This window comes from Littorina saxatilis, linkage group LG16 (genome assembly GCF_037325665.1).
Source record: "Littorina saxatilis isolate snail1 linkage group LG16, US_GU_Lsax_2.0, whole genome shotgun sequence".
NCBI lineage: Eukaryota > Metazoa > Mollusca > Gastropoda > Littorinimorpha > Littorinidae > Littorina > Littorina saxatilis.
The window spans coordinates 22,629,867-22,657,306 of NC_090260.1; the positions used below are offsets into that span (position 1 = coordinate 22,629,867).

Consider the following 27,440-nt stretch of genomic DNA (forward strand, 5'->3'; position numbering starts at 1 on the left):
ATGACTAACTGAGAAGTAGTAAAGCAGTTTTTTCAGTACTTAGGTGAACTCGGATTAAATTAACAAATACGTTCACAACAGCCAAAGACATCACTATTTTATTTAACTTTGAGATACAGCCTCTTGAGTTTGTTGATCTTTTCAAACGCATTGGGTTTTTTATTTAGTGGTTTTTTAAGCATGTAGAGCACAGATCTGTATTGTTTACTTTATATTTAAAGCTGTCATCATATATATTACCCCCCACCCCACACACACACACACACACACAGGCACGCGCGCAAAAAAAAGCTAGTCTGTCTGCCCACAAGCAAGGTGTCGAGTGAAATGTGAAAGCTGACCACAGCGGGAGTGGTGTTATAGTTTTGGGCATGCAAAATATGACCACAGGGGAAAGATGACGTAATCGTTACACCGCCATGAAACGAGAACTGGTTGTGACGTCATTAAAAGAGCGGAAACCGAAAGTAACAGCTTAAATGCATCATAACTCACTAATGTTTTTACTTTTATGACTTAAAACTTGGTGCAACGTGACAAAATACTGTAAAGATACTAAAACAACAAAAATATTTTCTGTACATGCTTTAGTTTCAGGTCGCGTAGTCTTTAGTCAAATTCCCCCCCCCCCCCCCCCCCCCCTTTTTTTGTCGTTTTGCCCATTTACACAAAACCACATAAATATTTAAAAAGGGGGTTTGCAAGGCCAAAAAAAAAAGATGTGGTTGCGGTAACATAGCCAAGAAAAATAGGGTAGGAAGGTAGGCAATCACTTTTTTTTTTGTAAACTTTTTTTTTTAATGTGTACAAATTAAACCTACTTGACAGGGAAATAAGTGTGCGACTTGGGCGCTTTCGCTTTCATTGCGTTTTCTGCACTCGTTTTCTTGGGGTTTTTTGGGTTTTTTTTGTGACAAATGTAATAAAAAGTGATAGGGTCGGCCCCTAAAAATAGGGTAGGTCGGAGTACCGTAACCACATCTTTTTTTTTTTAGGCCTAACTGAGACAGCTCTTTGGTTATAAAATTCCATCTTTAAATCATATCCACAATTATAAGTGGGTGTTTTTTATGTGGGGGTGGGTGGGGTGAGTGAGAAAGAGAGAAAGAGATGGCCCAGGGTAACACTGACTTGACTCGGTGACAATTATGAAGCTTCTCTCCAACTCAGCGTTGAGAGATCTTGTTTGATAAGCAAAATCAAATATCCCAGATTCAACAAGAAGGGCTGGTAATGTTTTGAGACCTTAACCACACAAGCCTGCGCGCGCATTCATATACACAAAAAGTATATCTTTACATTTTGATCAACGTTGGCATATTCTACTTTGATACGGTAAATAGACGCACCAATAAGACAAGGGAGATAACAAGTCCAACATGGCGCAGCAAGCACAGCCAGTACCACAGCAAGCACGCCCTTGGAACCCTAACTTTACCCACGAGGATCGTGAAAGGTGAAGAATAGTGTGTTTCAATCGTTGTTGTATTGTATAACTAGCAAGAATGATCAAACTGAAGGCGCTGTGTTGCCCCTGCTCTGTGATTCAGCATAATCGTCGTGCCAGATGGCACAGCATTTGTTTAGAAGTTCTAAGTAGCATGCACTATGTGTACATGTTCACTTGCCAGTGCCGTGTCACTGTCACTTGTGTCAGTCATACCTTCAGACTTGCAAGTTATTGAGTTACAGTGGTACCTGCGATGTGAAACCCCTCTGATGTGAGAACACCTACCATGAACGGACACCTATTATCTCTACTCTACTTAAAAATAAGGATTAGGTTGTGGCTATATCCACGGATCCGTGCCTCTAGTCCCCATGCTATATCCACGTTACTGACGTCATCTCCGCTCGTAATCGTTCGGAATCACTCGGCAGTTTAGTTTTAGCCTCGTGTTGGCACACTTGGCGCCATATTTTGAGGTGGAGGAAGAAACGATTAGTGTTGGCGGAACATTCAACTCTTTTGACAACCTACAAACCAAACTGAAAGTCTTTGAGGAGCGCACTCATGTGCAACTTTCAGAAACGTTCTTCAAGATCGATAGCAGCCCTCTGAAAGCGCGCTCCGAACAGAACGTTCAACGATACCTTGCACTTTTCCGAGACTGATGATCGACTATGGCTGCGTTCACAGTGGATCTTTCAAGTCTAAGGGCAGTGGTCCACAAGTTGACAACGACAACACTCACTTTAAATAGAAAGCGTTTGAGCAAGCGACACATGCATCACACTGCATCAAAAATCACCCAAACTAGGAATCCAAATCAAACGTTTGGGGGAAATGAGAATGACACGGCATGCTGGTATGATAAGAGTTACCTGTCTTCTATGGGTAACAAAGCATGACTTACCTCCCTTGCACTATTATAGGCTGTATTCATGAATGGGGAGGGTCATTATCCGAAGAAGGAAACAATTTCTTGAGAAACTAAAACCCAGGTGCACATGTATCTGTGGCTCCAGGGCAGTATACATGCACAATATCTTGTGCTTATCTTTTTCCTTCTCTGAGCTATGGCGACCACAGACAGACAGACACACACGCACACACACAGACAGACAGACACTCTCTTTTATTTATATGTATAGATAACAAAGGTCTTCCATCATTTTCTATCTGCAGTTCCGCAACCACGAGAAATTCCAGTCTTTTCATTTGTTAATTATTATATTATTATTGAACATTTTGATTTTCAACTTGGACTCGTTGGAGTTCGAATGTCACTGTATCAGTGTATGCTATGGACCCTGGCCTTTCAGGTTTTTCACTTTTTTGGGGTGTTAGCCCTGTTAATGCTCAATGCTTGATTAATTGTGATAAATTTGTGTGGAAGAACTGGAACTATGAAATAAGGCTTTCATGAATGTTTCCTTTCATAAATGTTTCAGATGGATCTGTATATATCCCGCCTACATTAACAGTCGGAAGACAGTTAAAGAAGGGAGAAGGATACCAAAAGAGAAGGTGAGTTTCACTTCATATCAATTATAATACTTTTCATAGTCATATACTGTAGTGGAAAAGGCGAAGACCTCAAGCTACACCACAATGGTCAGGCCCACCCTGGAGTATGCTGCAACAGTATGGGACCCCCACCTTGAACAGAAAAAGGCTCCACTTGAAAAGGTCCAGCGACGAGCAGCTAGGTATGTGTTCAACAACTACACAGACAGGAACCCTGGCTCCGTTACCACTATGCTCAACAAACTCAACTGGGACAGCCTGGAGACCCGCCGCCAAAACATGCGACTAGTGATGTTGTACAAAATCAAAAACTCACTAGTAGCCATCGCCGCAGCGGTGTACACTTCTCCCTCTGAGCTGGCCGACTGCACCAGGAGTACGCCCTCCACCCAGCCCTTTCAAACTTATTTTTCCCCCGCACAATCTCCGAATGGAATAAGTTGCCAACACTGGTATCGTCGGCCCCCTCCCTGGAGTCGTTTCGCTCCCGTCTCGGCGGCAGTCTCCTGCAGTCGGCCATGAGAGCCCCTTGAACGCACTCTCCCCTGTACATAGTTTTAACCTCCCCACCTTTTTAATCTCCCTGTTTGCCGGAGCTAGCCACTCTCGGTAACAGTGACTCAACCCCAGGACTCTGAGACGTTCGCAAGAACCCAGTCCTCTACGGAAGAAGAAGAGCCCCCCCTTTTATGACCTTCAATTTTATAAATTTGAGAAAATAAAGTCTAAGAATGGAAGTTTCTTGTGTGGTTTGTTTGGTTCTTGTTTGCCTTGACCGTTTGACGTTAAGTGTGTGTGTGAGTAATTACTAATTAGATGTCAGACTTTACTTATTTTATTAAATGGTTTAACAGACCTGGGATCCCATACCATTTCGGCGTATTTTGTACGCATTATTGTCTAGAATACGAGCAGTACCGTCAGTGGAAAAAAATATCAGAACAAATTCCTGGATTACTTTTCGTGTACGACCCATACTCTGCAAAGAGGCGGCAAAACGTTAATTCCGATTCGGATGGCGTGGGTCATCTACGACCCATACTTTTTATGCTGAATCCTTTTCAGGAAAGTAAGGGTCATACACGACCAACATCATCCGGACTGTGTAGTCCAAAGCGTGATCCGGTGAAGGTAAACGGTGCAACAGAGGAGTGTTAAGGCCACAAAAAAAAAGTTGTATGTTTCTGGTAACATGGCTACCAAAAATAGGGTAGGTAGGTAGGGATTTTGTTTTTTTGGTCAGGGTAGAAAATAACTATACAGTGAAAAAACAAAGGATTACTGTACTCACCGATACAAAGACGACACAAGACGATTACGAATTTTCGCTTCTGGAAGCTTCATCAGGAAAAGAACACAAAAGACAACAAAAAGCAGACGCAACACAGAACGAACAGGGTTTGAAAGAAAATGGAGGGGAAACACGCAAAAAGGGGAAGGAACTCTAGGAACGGAAATGGATGAAAGGGGAGAGATGATGTCAAGGGCACAGGCATACAGACTAAAAGTAATACACACTCATAAAGGGGGGGGGGGGGGAGAAAATACAGTGACACAAAGAGACTGGACTTACTATACAAAGAGAAAGACAACACATTACAAAACAAATGAGACAAAAGGGATGCAGGGTTATCCCCCTTGTGTCGTCTGCCGTCTGTTACTTTCGTTTTGACGCTTTTTACATTTAGTCAAGTTTTGACTAAATGTTTTAACATAGAGGGGGGAATCGAGACGAGGGTCGTGGTGTATGTGTGTGTCTGTCTGTCTGTGTGTGTGTGTAGAGCGATTCAGACTAAACTACTGGACTGATCTTTATGAAATTTGACATGAGAGTTCCGGGGAATGATATCCCCGGACGGTTTTTTCTTTTTTTCGATAAATACCTTTGATGACGTCATATCCGGCTTTTTGTAAAAGTTGAGGCGGCACTGTCACACCCTCATTTTTCAATCAAATTGATTGAAAATTTGGCCCAGCAATCTTCGACGAAGGCCGGACTTTGGTACAGTAGTCCCTTCCATTTCCGGCCCTTTCGTGGGCGTGAACCTACCCGGAGCGGCCAGCTTTCCCATGACTAATGAGTTTTCCTTCTATAATTGACTCTTAATGGCCGTTAACCTGTCTGACGCGGTCAACGGTCACTGATTTTTGCCCTAAGGTGCCCCTCTTACTCGACAGGAGCGGCCACTTAACGGCCACTTGTCACTTTCGCGGGCGAGCGCCTGTGGTGTGTGTGTGTGTGTGTGTGTGTGTGTGTTGTGTGCACAGACGGCACAGCACGAGCAGACGACATGAATACTTACGCATGCGCAAACTGTAAATACAGACATGCGCATACATGTACATTTACGGCAGTCACTTCCGGATCGATCACAGCTGATGTGAGTTTGAAACACTTGTTTATCTGACACTCAAATACATATATAATAATCCAAACAACACACATAGAAACATACGAAACAATAGCTTAGCCAAGACGATCGAGTTAAACACGCAAATAATTAAGATGTATAAACGAAAGCAAAACTAACAGAGACAATGAATCGGCGGCTCGTGGATGATCGCTTTCTTTTCTTCATGAAAACTTGATCGTGTTTTTTGGGTTTTTTTGGAGGAGGAGGGGGCCTGTAATGAACGGCCACCTGATATTTGCGGTCACCTTTGCAATGACTAATGGGTGACCGGATATGGCAGGTACTACTGTATTGCATTTCAGCTTGGAGGCTTAAAAATTAAAAAAAACTAGGTAGGGTCGAGTGACCAGAAACATAGAACTTTTTTTGTGTGGCCTAAATAAGTTTGAATCATGGATGTTCAAATGCTGTGTAGAATACGCTCATTTTTCTGAAAATACACCGAGTTTGCTTGAGAATACTCCAAGTGCAAAACAGGGGTTCCCATGTCTGGTTTAGTTATTTAAAAATGCAAATTATTTGTTTGTTGTGATGTTGCAGGCAGTTGACAACCCAACGTACACAGAGATCAGGGACGTGTGTGCCTCAGCCAACTTGGTGCTGGGAGTGGAGGTAAACTCTGGTTTTGTTCCACACAGTGGAACTTCCATTTAAACAAAGCACACAGAATGACACACGAGCTAGTTGCCAAAATCTCTTCAAGAACTTTGCCAAATCAGGGAGTTCGGAGAGCCTACTTCTGAGAGAGAGTAGTCCAGCTGTGCTATTCACAAGTAATGAGACATTTGAAGGGGTGTCAGCGGCAAACACATTTTTAGCTACTGGGGTGTAATGTCCAATTTTAACTTATATACATGAGACCATTATTGAGCCCCTTTAGATAATGAGGTTGTTACCTCGCTTTTTGCTCTGTTCGCATGCGCACAAACACCCTTATCAAAGTAAATCACCACCACTCGACGCTTCCTACTAGATGAGATAATCACGGTCAGTGAGGCGACCGATTGCATCAGATGAGATGCGGACACAGCCATCCAAACTTTGGCGGGTCGAAACAGGGTTTCGTGAATGGCATTAAATTACATATCTTACCCAACTCACATATAGCAATTAACCCATAGTTCAGTGCTGATACCGCTGTACGCGTCCCCTTAGCAACAAGGAAGACGCCTCTAAAAAAGAGTGACCGAGACCCGTAAGGGTATCCAGGCCAGCCCGTAAGGGAGGCTGCCTTCCATATGCGCGCGCATATGCCGCCATCTTGTCATTCTACTCTCAGCGCTCAGTGGAGCTGGTCGTGTTTGGTACGCTCCGGCTGTGTTTTCAGCCTACTTGCTTGGTCTTCCAGACCTGGTTTGTGTTCCCCTTGGTGTCTTCTTGTCACCGGACTTCGCATTTGCTGTTGAGGTGAGATCTTTCCATTTTTTTACCTGAATTTTGGCGGCATTGTTGGCTTGTTTTCGGACTTACAAAATTTTTTCCAAATTTGTTTGTGAGTTGTTTTCATCATGGCCGACAATGCGGACGGGAAGAGGTCAACATCTAAACATGTAGCTGCTTCGCCCTCTCCTGTTAAGAAAAGCTCTAGAAGTTCTAGAAGTTCTAAAACGCACGGCGATACGCCCGTGTCTCTTTCGGGTTCAGAATCCAAAAAATGTAGTGATGTTGTTGTTGGCGTGCCCGGAGTTTCCGGTTCGTCTGCTAAACCTACGGAGAAGCCCTTGCTCGGGGTTAAGCATGTTGTAGGGGATGTCTCGCCTGTAGGTTCTGGGCTTGCATCTGCGGATTTTGCTTCTTTGCTTTTGACATTAAGCTCTCAGGTTTCGGCCTTAGCGGCTGAAGTTTCGTCAACTAAGGCGGAGATACGTGCGCTGCCGGCAGGGGTCGGTGGTACGTCGTCGCTGGCCAGTGTGCGTTTGCCTCCCTCTGCTACTGTTACGAGGGCGGACGTGCATGCGTCTCAGGATGGGATCTCTCAGGCTCCCGTGGGGTCTCCGGCCGGTGTCCGTTCTTCTTCACAAGGTATGTGCACTCCACGTGAGCGTTGTCTTGAGGGAGTAGCCTCGGGTCTCATCCCAGGTGAAAGTTCTGAAACATCGGCTGATATCCACCGCTTAGTCGGGGTGTCAGTGGGTGTGAAGAGCCCTGACAAGCGAACAGATGTTCCTATTCTTCCTGGCCGTAGTCAGGTTGAAGGGCATCTGCTTCCGCCCAGGGGGCAGGAAGTTGGTGGTAGTATGGCTGGCTCTGGACTTGACTCTGTTAGTCAGTACGGGGACCAGTCTCCGGAGTGCACGGAAGGGCACGAAGGCTACCTGGATGACGGTGCCGCCTCTCAGGCTGAAGGTGCTGGATTCTTTTTGCCACGGCAGCTGCCAGATGCGGTGGCTCTGGCGGCTGGAGTGGCTTCGAAATATCTCGAGGAGGAGGTGGCGGTGAACAAATCTCAGTTTGTCCATCCTCCTTCTGCCTTAGGGGATTTCAGGAGTGCTAAGGAACCGAAAAGTTCGTTCCGATTCCGGGAGTCCCCCTCTGTGGCGGTCGAGATGTCGAAGGTTTTTGCGAAAGGTCGAGCTATGTCCGATGCCTTTCCGCTGTTGTCACAGCATGGGGAGGCGCCGGAGGTGGTGGGCCCCTGGTTGGCTAAAGCGGGTCAACACGTTCCTTGTTCTGCGCTCTCAAAGAGCTCTAAACTGTCGGTTCGTCCCGTCGCTCTACTTGACTCTTTCGCTTTGCCGAGATCAGTTCTACCGGTGACTCCGGAACTGCTTTCTCTGCGGGAGGACGGGTATGCCAGGGATAGATCAGTCCCTTACACGGAGTCTGCTCTTCAGGCTTTGGAGGAGACGGGTAGATCTCTGCTCGAGTTGGGTTCCGTCTCTAGTTCTCTCCAACGCTCTTTGTCTAGGTCTATCGCTTCATCGTTAGACCCGTTTGAGTTCCGTTACGACGCCTCCCAGGAGGATGTGACAACTCTGTTGGCGACGCTTGCCAAGGTCTCTCAGGAACAATTGAGCTTGGCAGCCAGGCTTTACGGGCATGCTGTACATTCCCGCAGAACTGCCTTTTTGGCGGGTTCAAAGATCCGAGACAGGGGTACCATTGACAGACTTAAGGTATCCCCGTTTACGGAAGGGTCGCTGCTGGGTACTTCCTCTTTGGACGCTTTGCAGAAGGAAACCCAGGACGCTAGGGATCTGGCTATTGCAAGGATTGCTCACCACGGCTTTCAGAAGGTTCAGAGCAAGCCTACCTCCCAGAGTAAGGCTCAGCCTTCTTCGTCTGGGGGGGGGGCAAGATGCAAAATCAGTCCACCTCTTTTCGGGGTAGGGGGCGAGGCGCGCCTTACCCGAAGAGAGGCTCCTTTGGGGGTTCTCGGGGGTCGGGGCACAAGCCTCACCCCCAATGAGGGTCTCCCGAGCCACTATTCCCAGTAACCCCCGCCGTGGTGGCGGCGGGTGGCCCCTCCAGGGCCTTGGCCGCCTGGACACGCCTGGTGTCCAGCCGGTGGATTTTGGGAATAGTGCGTTCGGGATTCCGTCTCCTCTGGGCAGAGGGGAAGGCACCTCTGTCCAGGATACCTCCGCCTTTCAGATATCCCGTGGACCCGGAAGCCAAGTCAGCCGTTCATGCGGAGGTGGCTTCCCTACTCCTGAAGGGTGCGATAGAGGAAGTTCGAGATCGAGAGTCCCTCGGCTTTTACGGCAGGCTGTTCGTGGTGCCCAAAGCCTCAGGGGCATGGAGGCCTGTTTTGGACCTGTCCACCCTGAACAAATACCTACGGGTAGTCAAGTTTGTCATGGAGACTCCTCTCTCTGTAAGGGAAGCTCTGCGTCCGGGAGATTGGGCCACGTCGGTGGATCTCACCGACGCATATTTCCATGTGCTCATGCATGTTCAAGACAGGAAATGGCTGCGCTTTCTGTGGGGCGAGAAAGTGTTTCAATTTCGGGCACTCCCCTTCGGGCTTTCCCTGGCCCCCTGGATCTTCACGCTGGTCGTTCGCCAGCTTTGCTCCCTTGTCAGACAAGAGGGGGTACGCCTACGGGCGTATTTAGACGATTGGTTGAATCTGCATCAGGACCAGTACATGTGCAGAACTCAGACTGCGAGGGTTCTCGACCTGGCGGCTCAGCTGGGCTTTACAGTCAATCTAGGGAAGTCAGAGTTAGAACCATCCCAACGCTTCACTTACCTGGGCATGGATTTCGATACGGTGGAGTGGTTAGTCCGTCCCTCTCAAAAGAGGGTGGACAAGCTTCAGAACTTGGTTCGCTCGTTGAAAGGAAAGAGTGTGTCCACGGCCCGGGAGTTGTCCTCCCTACTGGGGCAGATGGAATCGATGGCTCCCCTTGTGCCTCTAGGCAGGGTCCACAAGAGGCCGTTTCAGGCGGCTTTGAGGAGGCAGTGGGACCAAGCCTCTCAGGGCTGGAATGTTCGCATAGGACTGGGGAGTTGGTTCAACAACACTACAAGTGTTTGGCTGCTCCCCTGGGTCTCTCAGGGTGTTCCGATCGTTCCTCCGGCGCCGGAGAACATTCTTGTTACAGATGCATCCATGACAGGCTGGGGTGCTCATCTGGCCGATCAGACAGCCTCAGGTCTGTGGGATCTCTCCCTAGCTCCACAGCACATAAACGTGCTGGAGCTGGAGGCTGTGTCTCTGGGTTTACAGGCTTTCCTGCCGCTTCTGGGGGGCAGTCATGTTCAAGTCCACACGGACAATACGACTGTGGCCGCTTACATAAATCGGCAGGGGGGCACACGCTCGCAGAAGCTGTCGGAGAGCGCTTGCCGTCTGTTGGTTTGGTGCAGCTCGCACAACATACTTCTCTCAGCCAAGTACCTGAAGGGCACACTCAATGTTTTGGCGGATGCCCTCAGTCGGGGGGACAAGGTTCTGCACTCAGAATGGACCCTCTCCCACCAGGCGTTGGACCGCCTTTGGGTTCAAGTAGACAAGCCTTGCATAGATCTGTTTGCAACGAGATTCTCCACCAGGCTTCCCCTTTTCGTCTCACCGTTCCCGGACCCTCTGGCGTGGGCGGTGAACGCGTTGGATCTGGATTGGTCAAATCTGCAGGCGTATGCTTTTCCTCCGTTTTGCCTGCTAGGGAAGGTAGTAAGAAAAGTGGATCTGGAAAAGCCAGCGCTGGTGCTGGTTGCTCCTCTTTGGCCCAGCCAGCACTGGTATCCGGACCTTCTGCGGCTGGCAGTGCGCCCACCCATTCCTCTAGGCGTTCGAAGGGGCGACCTGTTACAGCCCAGGTCAGGGGTCCCGCACGAGAATCCGCAAGCGTTGCAGCTTCACGGCTGGATTCTGTCAGAATCGCTCTGCGTCGTGCCGGGGCCTCGGCCACAACTTTGAAACTGGTACAGAAAGCACACAGAGACTCAACTAGCTCCGTTTACTCTTCTCATTGGGCTGCATGGGCCAAGTGGTGCTCTGAGAATAAGGTTCAACATCTTTCCCCAAGGTCCATGGAGGTAGCCAACCACCTCTCTTGGTTGGCTAGTAGGGGGGTCTCTCCTTCTTCACTGCGAGTTAGAAGGTCTGCGATTTCTTCCACTCTTAGACAGCTCGGTCGCAAGATCAATCTTGACGGCGTCATTTCAAGCGTGCTTAAGGGAGCTGCCCTTGACGCAGCTCTCTCAAGATCACAGCTCCCTGCCTGGGATCTGTTTGTGGTTCTCCGTTTCCTTGCATCGGAGGACTTTGAGCCTCTCCGGTTGGCTAGTTTACCTAATTTGACGAGAAAAACTCTGTTTTTGGTCTTGCTTGCCACGGCTAGGAGGGGTAGCGAGGTGCACGCACTTTCTGGTCTCGCTAAAGATATTTCCCTGGAGAGGGATGGCTCCTACTCTTTGAGATTTACGTCTAATTTTCTCGCTAAAAATCAAAAGCCCGGTCAGGCTTCGCCTTGCATTCGTATTCCACCCTTGAGCGATATACTCGCTCCTGGAGACCCCGATCTGTCAAATTGTCCTGTCAGGGCGTTAAGCAGCTACCTGTCTAGGTCTTCGCCGATTCGCTCGGAAACTCAGAAATTATTGTTTATATCCCTCAACACTGTGCGAGCGAAGGATATCTCGAAGGTCACCTTGACTAAATGGGTTTCACTGACCATTAAGCAAGCGTATGGATGGTGGCAACGCCAGTCTGGCGAGGTCAGGGCGGTGCTTCCTCTTACGTCAGCCAGGACGCACGAAGCGAGGGCTTGGGCGTCTTCTGTGGCCGTGCTTCGCTCAGGGCGCCTATCAGAGGTCCTGGCGGCGGCTTATTGGAAATCTGAGGACGTGTTCATCAATTTTTATTTGAGAGACATTGCTGCAAGGCGGCAAGATGGCAGTGCGGCTTTGCCGGCTCTCGTGGCTGCAGGGCAGGTCCTGCGGTCTTAAGTTGGTAAGTACCCTCCTCCTATAGTAGCAATCTGCTATATGTGAGTTGGGTAAGATATGTAATTTAATTAAAAATTTTAGTAATAAATTTTCATTTGATTAATATACTTACCCAACTCACACGGTTTATTCCCTCCCGCCTCCCCGCTGTGGGGGGTATGGGGGTCTAAAAAAGTAGTGAGTTGGGCTTCGTGTAGAATGACAAGATGGCGGCATATGCGCGCGCATATGGAAGGCAGCCTCCCTTACGGGCTGGCCTGGATACCCTTACGGGTCTCGGTCACTCTTTTTTAGAGGCGTCTTCCTTGTTGCTAAGGGGACGCGTACAGCGGTATCAGCACTGAACTATGGGTTAATTGCTATATGTGAGTTGGGTAAGTATATTAATCAAATGAAAATTTATTACTAAAATTTTTAAATTAGTGCGACTTACAGAACAAACAGCGCCACCATGCGGTCAAGTGCCGCTAAAACTGTTCCTTGTATACGTATCACTCCAGGACCGGAACAGCCTATCGGACGATGTAATCTCAGCCAATACTGTCCAGTCCAGATTAGATTCATACTGGAAGGGTACTGAAAACATCTTCAACCCAAGCTGCCTCTGCGAAACCTACCCACAGCGGCTTGTTGACTTTTATCAAGATCAGCAACAACAACACAATTTTAAACCTCAAGCCTCGCAGAATTACAAGTACATGTAAAACCTCTGAAAATATCAGAGAATCGGGTCTCTTAGGGTCTTAGTCTTAGTCTTAGTCTTAGTCTTACTCTTAGAGGTAGAAGAAAGGAGTCTGAAATGAAGGTAAATTTATTATTTACTGTTATGCTGCGTCGCTCACAAGAAATAACGGTTTTAGGTGTGACGAATAAAAGAACGGGGCCTGAGTACGGTGATAAATACAAGACTTATTTTACAACCATTTGAAAAATACATACATCCCCGTGGCTGACCGCGTAACGAAATCTTTTTTCTCGTGTTTTGAACTTGGCAGTTTTACAGCACAGAGCAGAGTCCGTCCCGCACTTTGCTTTGTGTACATCACGTGGCCACCCAAACACCCGCACAACGCAACATTTTCACGAGAAAAACACGTTTATTTGTTTGCTTTGTCTGTATTACACATTTCTATTTACATTTACCACTGACACACCAAATTGTATACTTTAGTTTGCAAGTGAATCGTTATCATACAAAATAACGTTATCACGAGACGAACAGAGATCTCAGAGATCGTCTGCTTCTCAACTGTTTCGCGCAAATCGTGTAATATCTATTTTTGCGGAAACCTCCCGAAGAAATGCAATCTCAGCGGCTTCCACCTGCAACATAGTCGTGCTTATTTGGAATGTGACGTCCTGTTCTTCGTCAGTCACACCTATCTCGAAAACTAAGCGTCGCACAGAACCACCGCCCTTCCATCACTGAGGTTGTGAGCAAAAAGTTTCAATGTTTACAGTGCACTCACACACAAACACCCACACATATGTATACACCCGCACACACACTTAACTCAATTGTAATGGCACATATAACTAAAATACATTACAAGACACATACACGTCTAAGTTTGTGTACATGGGAGCAAGAGGTGTGGTTTAAGTTTGTATTTAAAAAATGACAGAAAAGGGCAACTGGGTTGGTCTGTAAGCAGTACACAGTCATTGGGTTTAACATAAACTGCCTTATCATAAAGGTCTGCACCCATATAGAGAATACTACATGGCTTGCTGTGTTGACCAGATTTACACAAGTGTTTTTTTAAATATTGAACTGTGAGCGAAAGCAAGCTGTTCACTATTTGAAAAAGCAGCGAGTGTAAATCTGGTACGATGCAGCAAACCATGTAGTATTCTGTTTATCCTACATACAGTACTTACGTGTATTTTACTCAAAACATCCCGCAGTCGAGAAGACGTTTCTTTTGGAACCTCGATCTCTTCCATAGCCTTGTGCAATCTCTTACGTCAAAGCAAAAAAACCGTCACTCTGGAAAGTGTAGCTTGACGTGTTAGTTCTAAAAATTCTTTGAGGGGAATTAGCGAGCGCAATGTTTTTTCTGTAATGACGTTTGTCTCGGTGACTTTGGCATCATAAGCAGTGGAAAAACAGATCCCTGCAAGACTTGCTTGACATGACCTCATTTACATGATATACACACATGTGTGGTTTGAACGATATTGTTATGTAATAAGTGGTCTCTCTCACGTATGTCGAATAAACACTATTACACATCTGCTTAGTTTTTTATGACAAGTACTGAGTAGCATAGTTTTGCAATTTAGTGAATCCGTGTTTCTGCACATTTCATGCTGAAGGGAAGTTGTATTGTTTTCACTGCTTCTTTGCAGAACAAGACCTACCCACGTGAACTCGACCCAAGAGATTTGAAATTCCGTGGTCGCATCCGTGTTCAGCTGAAGAAAGAAGATGGTTCTCTCCTGCGAGATGAGTTTCCTAGCAGTATGTACATTTACAATATGTTCTGTGTGTGTGTGTGTGTGTGTGTGTGTGTGTGTGTGTGTGTGTGTGTGTGTGTGTGTGTGTCTGTGTGTGTGTGTGTGTGTGTGTGAGTGTGTGTGTGTGTGTGTGAGTGTGTGTCTGTGTGTGTGTGTGTGTGTGTGTATGTGTGTGAGTGTGTGTGTGTAAGTGTGTGTGTGTGTGTGTGTGTGAGTGTGTGTGTCTGTGTGTGTGTGTGTGTGTGTGTGTGTGTGAGTGTGTGTGTGTGAGTGTGTGTGTGTGTGTGTGTGTGTGTGTGAGTGTGTGTGTGTGTGTGCGTGTGTGTGTGTGTGTGTGTGTGTGTGTGTGTGTTTATGTTTTTAACCACAGGCATAATTGGTGTGTATGAACTGATATACGTATATACATGTGTATGGGACGTTTAGAGGGGGTACCACCATAAAGGTAATTTCTTTCATTTTGACTATATTGGCATTGAAAGTAAAAGTAAATTACGGATTGATAGGTTTCCATTTGATTTGAAACTTCTCAGTTATCATGGTCGATTGACGCACGACACAAGCCTAACTGAAGCCTGACGTAGTGAAGCGACAGAGGGCTTCAATAAGGCCTGTGGGTGGCATCAATTGTCCATGATAACTGAGAATTTTTAAATATGAGAGTGACGAGTGCAATGGCTTGGTGGTAAGACGCCGGCCTCCAAAGGGGAAGGTCGTGGGTTCGAATCCCGGCCGCGCCTGGTGGGTTGAGGTGGAGATTTTTTTGATCTCCCAGGTCAACTTATGTGCGGACCTGATAGTGACTTATTCCCCTTTGTGTGTACACACAAACACAAGACCAAGTGCGCACGGAAAAGATCCTGTAATTCATGTCAGAGTTCAGTGGGTTATAGAAACATGAAAATACCCAGCATGCTTCCCTGGGATTTGGCATATGCTGCCTGAATGGCGGGGTAAAAACGGTCATACACGTACAAATCCACTCGTGCAAAAACATGAGTGAACCTGGGAGTTTGAGTCCATGAACATAGAAGAAGTCCATGATAACTGAGAAATTTCAAATGGAAGCCTGTCAATGTTTTTGTAATTCAATGTCACCAAATTTGTTTCTGCAAGGGTCAAGTCTGTCCACTCTGCTCCGGCTTAATTCTTTCACACATTATTTTTCCCTTTTTTCATGAGCAATTTTGTGGCCTTTTTGTCTTTACTACTTGTGAATGACCATGTGTCAATGCGCCTCGCCAGGAGGTGTTCAATTAGGAATTAGCAGATTTCCAGTGTTCATCAGAATTGAACACCAGTAATCTGACCAATCACAGAATGGGTTAGATTCTAAACCCAGCTTGATAGAATTACAATTAACATTTCTAATCTTCATCAGAAGAAAAAAAAACATTTCCATTTTTCTGGCATGAATACAAAATATTTTACTTTCCAGAGATTTCTTTAGATGATTGAAAACAAGTCATAAGGTTAACATGTTTGTGTGTGAATTGTTGCAGAAAACTCCATCCTGTTGTACCTAGGAGACACCATCCCCAAACTGAAGTCGCGTGCGCAGTCACAGGCCGACAAAGCGAGCAGCCAGCAGCAGTCGCAAGGCTCCAAGTCACAGAAGAAGAAAGGGCGCAGATAGGCAACACCCTGAACCCACAATCAAACACTCATCTTGAGGCAGGAAATATACAGTAGAATGGATGAATTGCAGCTTGATTTGAAATTGAAGGACCAGAGCTCTGCCATTGCCTTGACATTTTGTTCTGGATAATCTGATTAACTCAAGGGAGATAATCATGTTGGTTTGGGTGCCCAAATGATACAAATAAATCTTCTCTTTTTCTGAAATTACAACGTTCCTTGAAGTTAATTTCATGGATTTATTTGTTTTCGTTAACAAAGGTAGGAATAGTTAGGATTCTGCACCATTCTATGATTAGGATTACAAGGTTTTTTCTCCAATAGTTCTCTTATGATTGTTTTAAGCTTGGTAAAATGGCCCCCCCGCGGGTTAGGGAGAAGAATTTACCCGATGCTCCCCAGCATGTCGTAAGAGGCGACTAACGGATTCTGTTTCTCCTTTTACCCTTGTGTTTCTTGTATAGAATATAGTCAATTTTTGTAAAGATTTTAGTCAAGCAGTATGTAAGAAATGTTAAGTCCTTTGTACTGGAAACTTGCATTCTCCCAGTAAGGTCATATATTGTACTACGTTGCAAGCCCCTGGAGCAAATTTTTGATTAGTGCTTTTGTGAACAAGAAACAATTGACAAGTGGCTCTATCCCATCTCCCCCCTTCCCCCGTCGCGATATAACCTTCGTGGTTGAAAACGACGTTAAACACCAAATAAAGAAAGAATTGGTAAAATGGAAGATTGGTTTATCTGCTATTGGGGTATATCTGTCGTATTTAAAACATTGGATTTTAAGGAAAAGATAATTGAACCTTTTTTCAGGTCTGTCTGGTAAAGGGCACATTACCTATCACCTCATACATTAGATATTCCCGTCTGCAAGGCAATATTGCATCATTTCTTCACATGTTTGTGTTGACAAAAAAGAAACTCGGTGTCATCGGAGAATTCGCCTTGTCTTGTGTACTACTCTGACCTTTTATATGTGAATTGACGGGCGCTGTGGCGGGGTGGTAAGACGTCGGCCTCTTAATCGGAAGGTCGAGGGTTCGAATCCCGGTCGCGGCCGCCTGGTGGGTTAAGTGTGGAGATTTTTCCGATCTCCCAGGTCAACTTATGTGCAGACCTGCTAGTGGCTTATCCCCCTTCGTGTGTACACGCAAGCACAAGACCAAGTGCGCACGGAAAAGATCCTGTAATCCATGTCAGAGTTCGGTGGGTTATAGAAACACGAAAATATCCAGCATGCTTCCTCCGAAAGCGGCGTATGGCTGCCTTAATGGCGGGGTAAAAACGGTCATACACGTAAAATTCCACTCGTGCGAGTTTCAGCCCACGAACGAAGAAGAAGAAGAAATATGTGAATTAGGCATTGATCTATTGCTTGAATTATAGTAGTGAAAGCATGAGGTTTGAATGGTTGAGCAAAACCTGAACATCTTGAAAACTGGAAATGCACATCTTAATAATATACTGTACATGCAAACAATTTCTACGTATATATGTGTCTCTATTTGAAATTCTTGACAGGGTTTTCATTTTAAATCATTGTTTTCAGCAACGAAACAGTGAAGTGCTTTTAACATTGAAATGAAATGTGGTTTTGCATTGTAAATGCATTACAGTAACATGTTAAACTGTAGTGTTTTTTGTTCTTGCGTGTGCTTACTAGTGACTGAGGTGTATTTGATTATGATGTCAGCTGTTCATGACTTGTTTGCTGGTTTTTGTTTTTCATTGGTACACACACACTCACACAAACACACCCACCCACCCGTACCCACACACCCACACACACACACACACACACACCAGGTATGGCTCTTCAGGTACATCGCTACTCGTTTGTTTGTTACCTTGTTTGTTTTTAATATTGAGTGAAAGAACGGAAATGGTATTATTATTGGGAATGGAATAAATATGAAAGTTGAAGAAATTACTGTTGTGTACGTCTTTTTACATGGAAATGTTAGTGTACCTGGTTTCTATTGCTGATACTCTGGTGCATTTTAATGAATGATATCATCACGCTCATAAGAAAAATCCCCCCGCGGGTTAGGGGGAAGAATTTACCCGATGCTCCCCACCATGTCGTAAGAGGCGACTAACGGATTCTGTTTTTCCTTTTACCCTTGTTAAGTGTTTCTTGTATAGAATATAGTCAATGTTTGTAAAGATTTTAGTCAAGCAGTATGTAAGAAATGTTAAGTCCTTTGTACTGGAAACTTGCATTCTCCCAGTAAGGTCATATATTGTACTACGTTGCAAGCCCCTGGAGCAATTTTTTGATTAGTGCTTTTGTGAACAAGAAACAATTAACAAGTGGCTCTATCCCATCCCCCCTCCCCCCCCCACCTCGTCGCGATATAACCTTGAACGGTTGAAAACGACGTTAAACACCAAATAAAGAAAGAAAGAAAGAAAGAAAGAAAGGGTTATGGTAAGACTAATTCATAAGAAACATTGTTCTGTTCATTTCACTTCTGTCTTAATTCTCCCTTCATAAAAAAAAAAAAGCAATCATCTTGAACTACATCGTTGTAAACTCAAAAGTTTGTCAAAAATTCTTTTTTGACATAAAACACATCACTCCCTAACAAGAATGTCAATTCAGATGACCTTTACGGGTAATCTTGAACTTTAGCGTGTTAAATTCATAGCTCAGAATCCAGTGACATTCTTTACTTATTTTTGATACAATTCCATGTAAGCAAGCCAAAGAACATTTGTCGTGAAATTAATTGACGGATTGAGCTCCAAACTTAAGCATATGGAATTAATTTGGTTGTTCAATCGACAAAAATGCACCGAAAATGGCGTACAGTTCATCGGAGTTCATTCCGTAACTTCAAATGGATCTAAAATGACTTGTTATGATTACAAGTGCAGGTTCTACAAATTTGGAGACTTAAATGCCTCTGAATTATGAGCTATGAATTTAACACCTAAAGTTGAGGATCAGGATAGGATACATTGCAGGAACCTCTTTAGGTTATCATCGCAATGGAGAAGTTACGCTTTGACTGAGTATGCAAGTTGCACGCGAGTAGCATTAATTCAGAGGTTCAGACTGAATGAGAAGTAAAGAACGCTTATTAGCATCATCATTTTAGTTTGTGGGGACAAATGCATTAGGTGAAGCCCTTGAACGTCCCATTAATACTTGTCAACACATTTTATTTGATCTGCATAACATATTCAGGATACTTCTTCTTCTTCTTCTTAGTGATAGGTAGCCAACTTATATTCAATTCATTTGTCAGCAAACCAAATCATTGTGTTTTCTTCTCATTCTTTTCACTGACATGGTGGTGGTGTGTGTGAGGTGTATTGTGTTTGGCTCATGTTTTGTAGCAGACGAGCTAACCGGAAGTTTTTATCTAAACCGGAAGTACTTTCTTCGTCTGCCACATTTCAAGATGGCGACTGTGATGAAAGATCGAACAGGAGGCGGATCTGAAGCGTGTCTGTGAGGACCTGGCACGCGTGTGACACGTTTGTGAGAGGAGGAAACGCTGCCATTGAAGTCTTCTGTCTTTCTCGGGATCGGTAAAAGTGAGGTAAAGTTGTGTGCTGGCTTATTCGTCAACATGGAGCGTGTGTGTTTCAATGTGATCGAACTCGAAAAAGTTCGGGTTGAACATCTACTGTTTACAGCTTCGTGTACAAATCGAGATAAAAAGAGACACAACAATCACAGACTGAGTAACATATGTACAAGTTCGTACAGCTTAAGCATATACTAACTGCCGGTTTTTTTTTTAGTGGGCAGCTAAGTGCCACGCCCACAGCTTACAAGCTGTCCTGATAGGTGACTTTTTAGGCGAACTTTTAAACCTAAACCGATTATCCGATGAACCGTGAAACCTTGGTGCGAAGATAATTATCTCTGACAACACAAAATGCCTTGCGGGTTTAGTTTTGTTGTATGGTGGTAAAGTCACAACTGGCAAAGCTAGCTCTCATCAGCCTGCTTAAAATGACGCTGGGGTGGTTGAAGTTGAAGTGCTGTTCTCATGGCATACTTACATTGCAATCAACTTTCCCCCCAAGCAATTCAGTTGTAAATCACTGCTCATGTGAAAAGCATTAATCGTGAATCAGACAATTATATCCTGACCTTATCAACATGAAAAGGACATTTGACCGGCTTCATAGAATTTCAATAGGACATTTTATAATATATGTGACCAACATTGTGATCTTATGTACACATTATCATCTGCTAAAAACTGTTTTCTCAAAGTTTGTCAGATGAACTGGATCAGTTCTTGTTGCAAATGTGTTGCTGGGGTAGTTGTGTGTTGTTTACACATTTTGCCGCATATGAAAAAAGGTCACATAATGACATATAGTGTTTTGCTCTTAGTCTAAATAGAATGCAATATATATATATATATTATAAGCTCTTTAACTGATGCAAAAGAAATTTCATCAGACTGTCCTCCCTCTACGAAGTATGATAGGACATCTGACCGACACCTGGCCATATGAATCGGACATTCATGGCAGTTAATTGGACTTTGACCAATGTCTGATGCCAAACAACAGCCCTGTATTGGTGTATATAAACCAGATCAGTTTTTAAATTAATGCTCTTGATCAGTTTGTTGATGTGTGTGTTGGTGTAAATGGCTGGATTGAAATGTTTCTTAACCGCAATGTCATCACAAATTCCCAACCTTGGGCAATTAAAGATTCTGTATTCTATTCTGTATTCTGTATATCGTCGGGAATGTTCACATGACAGACTTTCCATTGACTTAAAAATTGACCTTACTGACTTGGGAGCAACTTCAAAACAACTAAAGTTGGTTGAAAGTCTGCCGTGTGAAGAGCACTTAAGCTTAGTTGGAGCAGTTAAAACCAGTAAGTTGGATAATACCTGTTGAATGATGGCCTTCACACTTGAGTTTTTGTTTTTGTTGGTAAACTGATCTATTCAGCTGCAAAGAAAAAGAATAATGCATTAAACACATTTTCAAATATATGTCAAATATGAACAATTCTTGTGTCAATCAATGTGATCCTAGTGGATTGAAAAATATGTCTGTTCTAACATATTATATGATAGAGGTATCTTTTCCTGTGCCGAGAGGGCTTAACAGTGCCATGCGTTGATGCTGATTAACAATTAATAACATATAAATAAGCAAATAAAAAATGAAAGTCAGGTAAATCGTTTTGGCGTATAATGTGGACTGGGTGGCCGAGTGGTAACGCACTTGCGCTCGGAAGCGAGAGGTTGCGAGTTCGACCCTGGGTCAGGGCGTTAGCAATTTTCTCCCCCCCTTTCCTAACCTAGGTGGTAGGTTCAAGTGCTAGTCTTTCGGATGAGACGAAAAACCGAGGTCCCTTCGTGTACACTACATTGGGGTGTGCACGTTAAAGATCCCACGATTGACAAAAGGGTCTTTCCTGGCAAAATTGTATAGGCATAGATAAAAATGTCCACCAAATACCCGTTTGACTTGGAATAATAGGCCGTGAAAGGTGAATGCTCGCCTAATAGGCTTGAGGTTTGCTGGTCGATGTGAATGCGTTTGTGTGTTAAAAATGTTTGTTTGTCTGTCTGTATGTAAAAAATTTCCATTTCAAACGGCAGAAATTAATATGTAAAGCGCGGAGAGCACAGTTAATTGTGGTTCGCGCTATATAAGCTCTCATAATAATAATAAAAATAATAATAATAATGCATGGAGAGGTAAATCTATAATGCAAGGAGAGATAAATAAGGATTTGCTACAGATGCTTATTGGAGTAAAACTCAAAGTTTGTGTGTAAACGATCAATACTGCGGTAAATCTGAAGCCATAACACTTGTACAGACCCCGAACAGCTCCAAAAATCTAGGAAAATGGGGCCTTGAAAAGGAGGGAGTCTTAAGATAGAGGTACATTTTAAAGAATTCATGAACAGTAAACCTCAAAAAGCAAGGGAGGTTAATTATTCGTAAACAGACACATGATAATATAACAACATCATTAAGAAGGAGCACAACAAGTTTAAAACTTAAGTGCTCACATAAACATGCCTGAAATTTCATGGCGGATTATGATCAATGCGACACGTTTTTGAAAAAAGAGATGAGAAGAAAAAACAAGTCGCGTAAGGCGAAAATACAATATTTAGTCAAGTAGCTGCCATTTTTCAGCAAGACCGTATACTCGTAGCATCGTCAGTCCACCGCTCATGGCAAAGGCAGTGAAATTGACAAGAAGAGCGGGGTAGTAGTTGCGCTAAGAAGGATAGCACGCTTTTCTGTACCTCTCTTTGTTTTAACTTTCTGAGCGTGTTTTTAATCCAAACATATCATATCTATATGTTTTTGGAATCAGGAACCGACAAGGAATAAGATGAAAGTGTTTTTAAATTGATTTGGACAATTTAATTTTGATAATAATTTTTATATATTTAATTTTCAGAGCTTGTTTTTAATCCGAATATAACATATTTATATGTTTTTGGAATCAGCAAATGATGGAGAATAAGATAAACGTAAATTTGGATCGTTTTATAAATTTTTATTTTTTTTTACAATTTTCAGATTTTTAATGACCAAAGTCATTAATTAATTTTTAAGCCACCAAGCTGAAATGCAATACCGAACCCCGGGCTTCGTCGAAGATTACTTGACCAAAATTTCAACCAATTTGGTTGAAAAATGAGGGCGTGATAGTGCCGCCTCAACTTTCACGAAAAGCCGGATATGACGTCATCAAAGACATTTATCAAAAAAATGAAAAAAACATATGGGGATTTCATACCCAGGAACTCTCATGTCAAATTTCATAAAGATCGGTCCAGTAGTTTAGTCTGAATCGCTCTACACACACACACAGACACACACACACACACACATACACCACGACCCTCGTCTCGATTCCCCCCTCTACGTTAAAATATTTAGTCAAAACTTGACTAAATATAAAAAGGGGGGGGGGGGGGGGGAAGGAAAAAAACAACAAGGAAAACTTAGTTTGAATTATCGAACACAATCTGTGTCAATACCGAAAACGAAAACAAATACAAAACGAGAACGAAAATTGTAAATTGGTTGGTCTTTAAAGGGGGGTTTCACTGTCCAGCAGTAACGCTGATGGGGTCTATGTCGACCAAAAGAGTGGGATTCCCTGTAGGTGGAGTTCCTGTAGGTGGATTCCCTGTATACAGGGAATACCACAGGGTGTAGTTCCTGTAGTGTTTTGCTGGTATCGCTGAAAGTCACGTGATGTTTAGCGACATCGGTAGAATTTGATGTTTTTCAATCTTTTTTTATATTTCTTAGAAATTCGAGTATGGTTTGCAAATTTTATTGAAAAACTCCACCCTGTGGGATTCCCTGTACACAGGGAATCCACCTACAGGAACTCCACCTACAGGGAATCCCACTCTTTTGGTCGACATAGACCCCATCAGCAGCAGTTTGTTTGTTTGTTCGTTCATGGGGTGAAACTCCCACGGCTTTTACGTGTATGACCGTTTTTACTCTGCCATTTAGGCAGCCATACGCCGCTTTCGGAGGAAGCATGCTGGGTATTTTCGTGTTTCTATAACCCACCGAACTCTGACATGGATTACAGGATCTTTTTCATGCGCACTTGGTCTTGTGCTTGCGTGTACACACGGGGGTGTTCGGACACCGAGGAGAGTCTGCACACAAAGTTGACTCTGAGAAATAAATCTCTCGACGAACTCACGCTGACAGCGGCCAACTGGATACAAATCCAGCGTGCTACCGACTGAGCTACATCCCCGCCCATCAGCAGCAGTAACTATAGAAACTTCCAAGTTAAGAGATGAAGTTTGCACAGAGATGGAGAGAGAGAGTTGAGAGAGAAAGAGAATGGGTGGGTGAGTGATTGAGAGAAAGAGAATGGGTGGGTGAGTGATTGAGAGAAAGAGAATGGGTGGGTGAGTGATTGAGAGAAAGAGAATGGGTGGGTGAGTGATTGAGAGAAAGAGAATGGGTGGGTGAGTGATTGAGAGAAAGAGAATGGGTGGGTGAGTGATTGAGAGAAAGAGAATGGGTGGGTGAGTGATTGTGCATCTGCTTCATTCTGAGATTTCTGGTGCTTTTTCTTCCCCTCCTCTTGTGTTTTCTTCTTCTTCATTCAAGGACTGCAGCTCCCATGTTCACTTGAATTGCGTGGGAGTCAGTTTTTATGTGCGTGTCAGTGCTCTATGTCGTCATTTAAGACAGCAATACTCACTGTACTTTGTTTTTTATGACAGCACGTCGTATGCAAGGTATTTTCATATTTTTGTTATGACCAATCAAACTCTGACAGATCACAGGATCTTTTGCATGAATGCAATCACATAAAGTGGGATCAGGCACTCAGCAGGTCTTGACTCAGGAGATTTATAAAAAGCCTACTCTACCGTTTATATTCACCAGGTGTTGCCAGCATGATTCAATCACATATTCTTACCTCAACTCACATAAATGGCATTAACTTCAGTTCATTGCTAAGATATTGAAGTAGTACTCGACCCTGGTAAGGGGGGAAGTAACTCCCTAAGAAAAACAATCCGTAGTCAAGGACGGGAGTCACCTCCCCTACCGGTAACCCGCACATGCGCGGTCCTGCTACCGGCCGTCATTCCACCCACTTCAACACTACTGCACAGACGTGTTGTTGTACTCCGGCATATTTTTTGCCTTGGCCTTTGTGGAAGGCCATTTGACCCTGGTCTTTGCGTTGCTATCTTTAGGTAAGATCGTTTCACTATCTCTTCGCTGCGTTCGTTCGAGTTTTTTCGTTCGTTTGAGTATTTTCGCTGTTGTAATTCATCTCCACGTGCGCGTGTTCGATATTGCAAATGGCGGACAAAAACTCAAAAAGCAAGGGCAAACTTGTTTCCCTACTCTCTTCACCGGGAAAAGAGAAGGATAAAGACAAGTCTAAGTCTAAATCAAAGACGCGTGCCTCTGTGTCTTCTTCACAGCCTACTTCTTTAATTCTGGTTACTGACCCGGCGACTAAGAAGACAGAACGGGTGTCGCTCGACTCTACGTCACCGTCACCGGTTTTCCCTACGCGGGAACGTTCTTCTTCTCCTCTCTCGCGCTCGCAGACGCCACGGTCTAGCGAGTCCGTGTCGCGGGAAGAAATTCTGGCTATGTTCGCTACTCTGAAACATGACCTAGTTGCCTTACATTCGGCGGAAAGGCCTGTCGCTCCCCTCCCGCCTGGCGTGGGGGGGGTGGCTTCTCTTTCTAGGCTGCGGCCGTCCGCGACGATCACGTCGGCTGATCTCGGGCCGGATTTTTCTGGTTCGGTTGCGGATTCCCCTGCCTTTTCAGGGGGGTTCGCGGCCTTAGCGCCGCCCGGTTCCAGCGCTTCGGCGTTGGGCGGCGTTTGTGGGAGTCCCCATCTTTTTGGGGGCTCACACTTGCCTGCGGGCCCGGGTTACGCTCTTGCGTCACCGGGTTTGCAGACGGCTCCTCCCCGGCAGTACACCGTCCATCACGTGGCGGGTGCGCTAGGGAGCGGCGTAGCGCGCCAGCCTGCCCCCCTGGGATCAGTTTCGGCTGTCCCGGCCTCTGGGGGGCAGGCAGCAGCGTCTTGTTTGCCCAGCTCTGGCCTACAAGATTCTGTCGGCGGTCATCGACCTGTAGCTCTTGGTTCGGCTGCCGCCGTTCCTGGTTGGAGTTCGCAGGGGGTAGGCTCCTCTGGTTGCCCCTCGGGGCTTCCGGTCGGGCCTGCCCGCGGATTGTCGTCCTCGACTTCCGGTTGTGCTGTGGCAGGCACTTCCGGTGGAGGACAGCGGGCTAGTGGTTCCGGTGGCAGTGTCCCTGCTATCCCGTCCCTGGTTACGCATCGACTTCCGGCCCCGACTTCCGGTTCCGCCGCGGCGGTTCCGGTTGTCGGCGGTGCTGTTGGTGGACAGTTTGCGGCGCTTCCGTCTACTGTTCAACCGACTTTAGCCACTTCCGCTTCCGTGGACGGGTGGGTTTCCGGTTTGCCGGACCCTCCTTCTGATGGAGATCAGGAAGGTTTTGGAGAGGAACAGGAAGGGGATGAGGATTGCTCTGAATCTGTTACCCCCTTACGGATTCCCAATAAATTGGGCCCTACTCTGGAGTTGGCTGCGGAGATAACCTCACGGTACTTCCCTGAGGGTGTCTCCGCCGATTCTACTGTGGTCGCACCCCCTCCTTCTGCTTTGGCAGATTTTGCGGGCGCGGGGGACACGAAGGCGAAGTTCCGGTTCATTGAATCTCCTTCCGTCCCTTTTGTGATGGCTCAGGTGTTGGCGGACGCTAACACACCCTACCCTCTCTTGGCTGCTCATGGAGAAGCCCCCCCGTCTGCTCAGCCTTGGTTAGCCTCGGCTCAGGCAGGCGGCGGCCTCCCAGCTAATTCAAGAAGATCGCGGCTGCCTAGCAGGCCACATTCTCTTCTCTCCTCGTTTTCGCTGCCCACAGCTCCACTTCCGGTGACTCCGGAACTGGCTCGCTTACGGCAGGACGGTTATAGCCGAGATAGGACTGCCGTGTGTACGGAACAGAGTCTACTCGGGCTGGAGGAGAGCGGGCGTTCTTCCCTCGAACTGACCTCCTTAGCGGAAACGCTCATCCGGTCTCTCACGAGAGCCATCGCTTCGTCCATCGAACCTTTTAGGTTCCGTGACGATGCCATTGAGGCTGATGCTGCCATGCTCTTGGCGGCCCTCGCGAAGGTCACTGACAGTCAGATGACTCTTGCTGCTCGGCTCTACTCTCAGGTTGTGTTTTGGAGGCGCGAGGCTTTTCTTAACGGCTCACGCCTGACGGATAAGGCCACCATAGACTCTTTGAGAGTCTCTCCCTTCTCAGAGGGTGCGTTGCTGGGATCACGCTCTTTGGATGCCCTCCGGCAGCAAACGGAGGAGGCTCGTGACCATCATGTGGTGCAACTGACGGAACTCGCTCTTAAGCAGCACGGTAACAAACCACGGAGTTCTGCACCAGCTGCGGGCAAGTCCTCGGGGCAGAAGTCGTCTCAAGCAGGTAGGGGTGGTTCACGTTCCCGCCCTTACCAGCGTAAACCTTCCTTTGGGAAGCGGGGGTCTGGGCGCAAGCCCAACCCCCAATGAGACCCCCCCGATCCAGTCACCCCCCCAGCCTCTACCCTTTTGGTAGCAGGCGGCCTCTCCCGGGCCCTTCCAGCTTGGCTGTCTCGGACAAGCAGCCTATGGATCATGGGGGTGATTCGATCGGGGTTCCGCCTTCCTTGGCAGGAAGGCAAGGCCCCTTTGTCCAGAGCGCCGGCCAACTTCCGGTTTCCGGCCAGCCCCGACGCTCGGGAGGCAATTCAGGCAGAAATCCTTCTCTTGCTGCAGAAGCAGGCTATAGAGGAGGTTCTCGACCACTCCTCCTTGGGTTTTTACGGAAGAATCTTCGTTGTCCCCAAGGCTTCCGGGGGGTGGCGGCCAGTCTTGGACCTCTCTCCACTGAACCGCTTTTTGCGCAAAATTCGGTTCACCATGGAAACGCCGGCGACCGTCAGGGAGGCGCTTCGCCCGGGCGACTGGGTGACGTCCGTCGACCTGACGGACGCCTACTTCCACATCCTC

The 27,440-nt window shown here is 45.8% G+C and overlaps 4 protein-coding genes across 4 annotated transcripts in view; 3 read left to right on the top strand and 1 right to left on the bottom strand.

Annotated features, from left to right (window-relative positions):
• The window catches only part of LOC138950612 (coagulation factor V-like), a 391,727-nt gene that overhangs the window by 223,787 nt on the left and 140,500 nt on the right, over nt 1–27,440 (bottom strand). The window lies entirely within an intron of this gene.
• Nucleotides 1,366–17,811, top strand: LOC138950591 (signal recognition particle 19 kDa protein-like). Its single transcript, XM_070322296.1, has 5 exons — nt 1,366–1,456; nt 2,896–2,971; nt 5,926–5,997; nt 14,137–14,248; nt 15,747–17,811. Exons 1-5 carry the CDS (start codon nt 1,380–1,382, stop codon nt 15,878–15,880), a joined length of 471 nt encoding a protein of 156 aa, XP_070178397.1. The 5' UTR covers nt 1,366–1,379; the 3' UTR covers nt 15,881–17,811.
• Nucleotides 19,120–27,440, top strand: part of LOC138950592 (alpha-1,3-mannosyl-glycoprotein 2-beta-N-acetylglucosaminyltransferase-like) — a 47,333-nt gene continuing 39,012 nt past the window's right edge. Inside the window, exon 1 of the mRNA XM_070322297.1 lies at nt 19,120–19,435. The gene's annotated coding sequence lies outside the window, so the exon portion shown is untranslated. The remainder of the gene's footprint in view (nt 19,436–27,440) is intronic.
• LOC138949927 (uncharacterized) lies at nt 24,702–26,960 on the top strand. Its single transcript, XM_070321711.1, has one exon. The coding sequence runs from the start codon at nt 24,702–24,704 to the stop codon at nt 26,958–26,960; it is 2,259 nt and encodes a 752-aa protein (XP_070177812.1).

Bases quoted from the DNA above. Each gene is read 5' to 3' on its own strand.
- LOC138949927 (XM_070321711.1), top strand. From the start codon at position 24,702: ATGGCGGACAAAAACTCAAAAAGCAAGGGCAAACTTGTTTCCCTACTC.
- LOC138950591 (XM_070322296.1), top strand. From the start codon at position 1,380: ATGGCGCAGCAAGCACAGCCAGTACCACAGCAAGCACGCCCTTGGAAC. The intron at 1,457-2,895 runs GTGAAGAATAGT...TAAATGTTTCAG, and splicing joins ACCCACGAGGATCGTGAAAG to ATGGATCTGTATATATCCCG. The intron at 5,998-14,136 runs GTAAACTCTGGT...GCTTCTTTGCAG, and splicing joins ACTTGGTGCTGGGAGTGGAG to AACAAGACCTACCCACGTGA.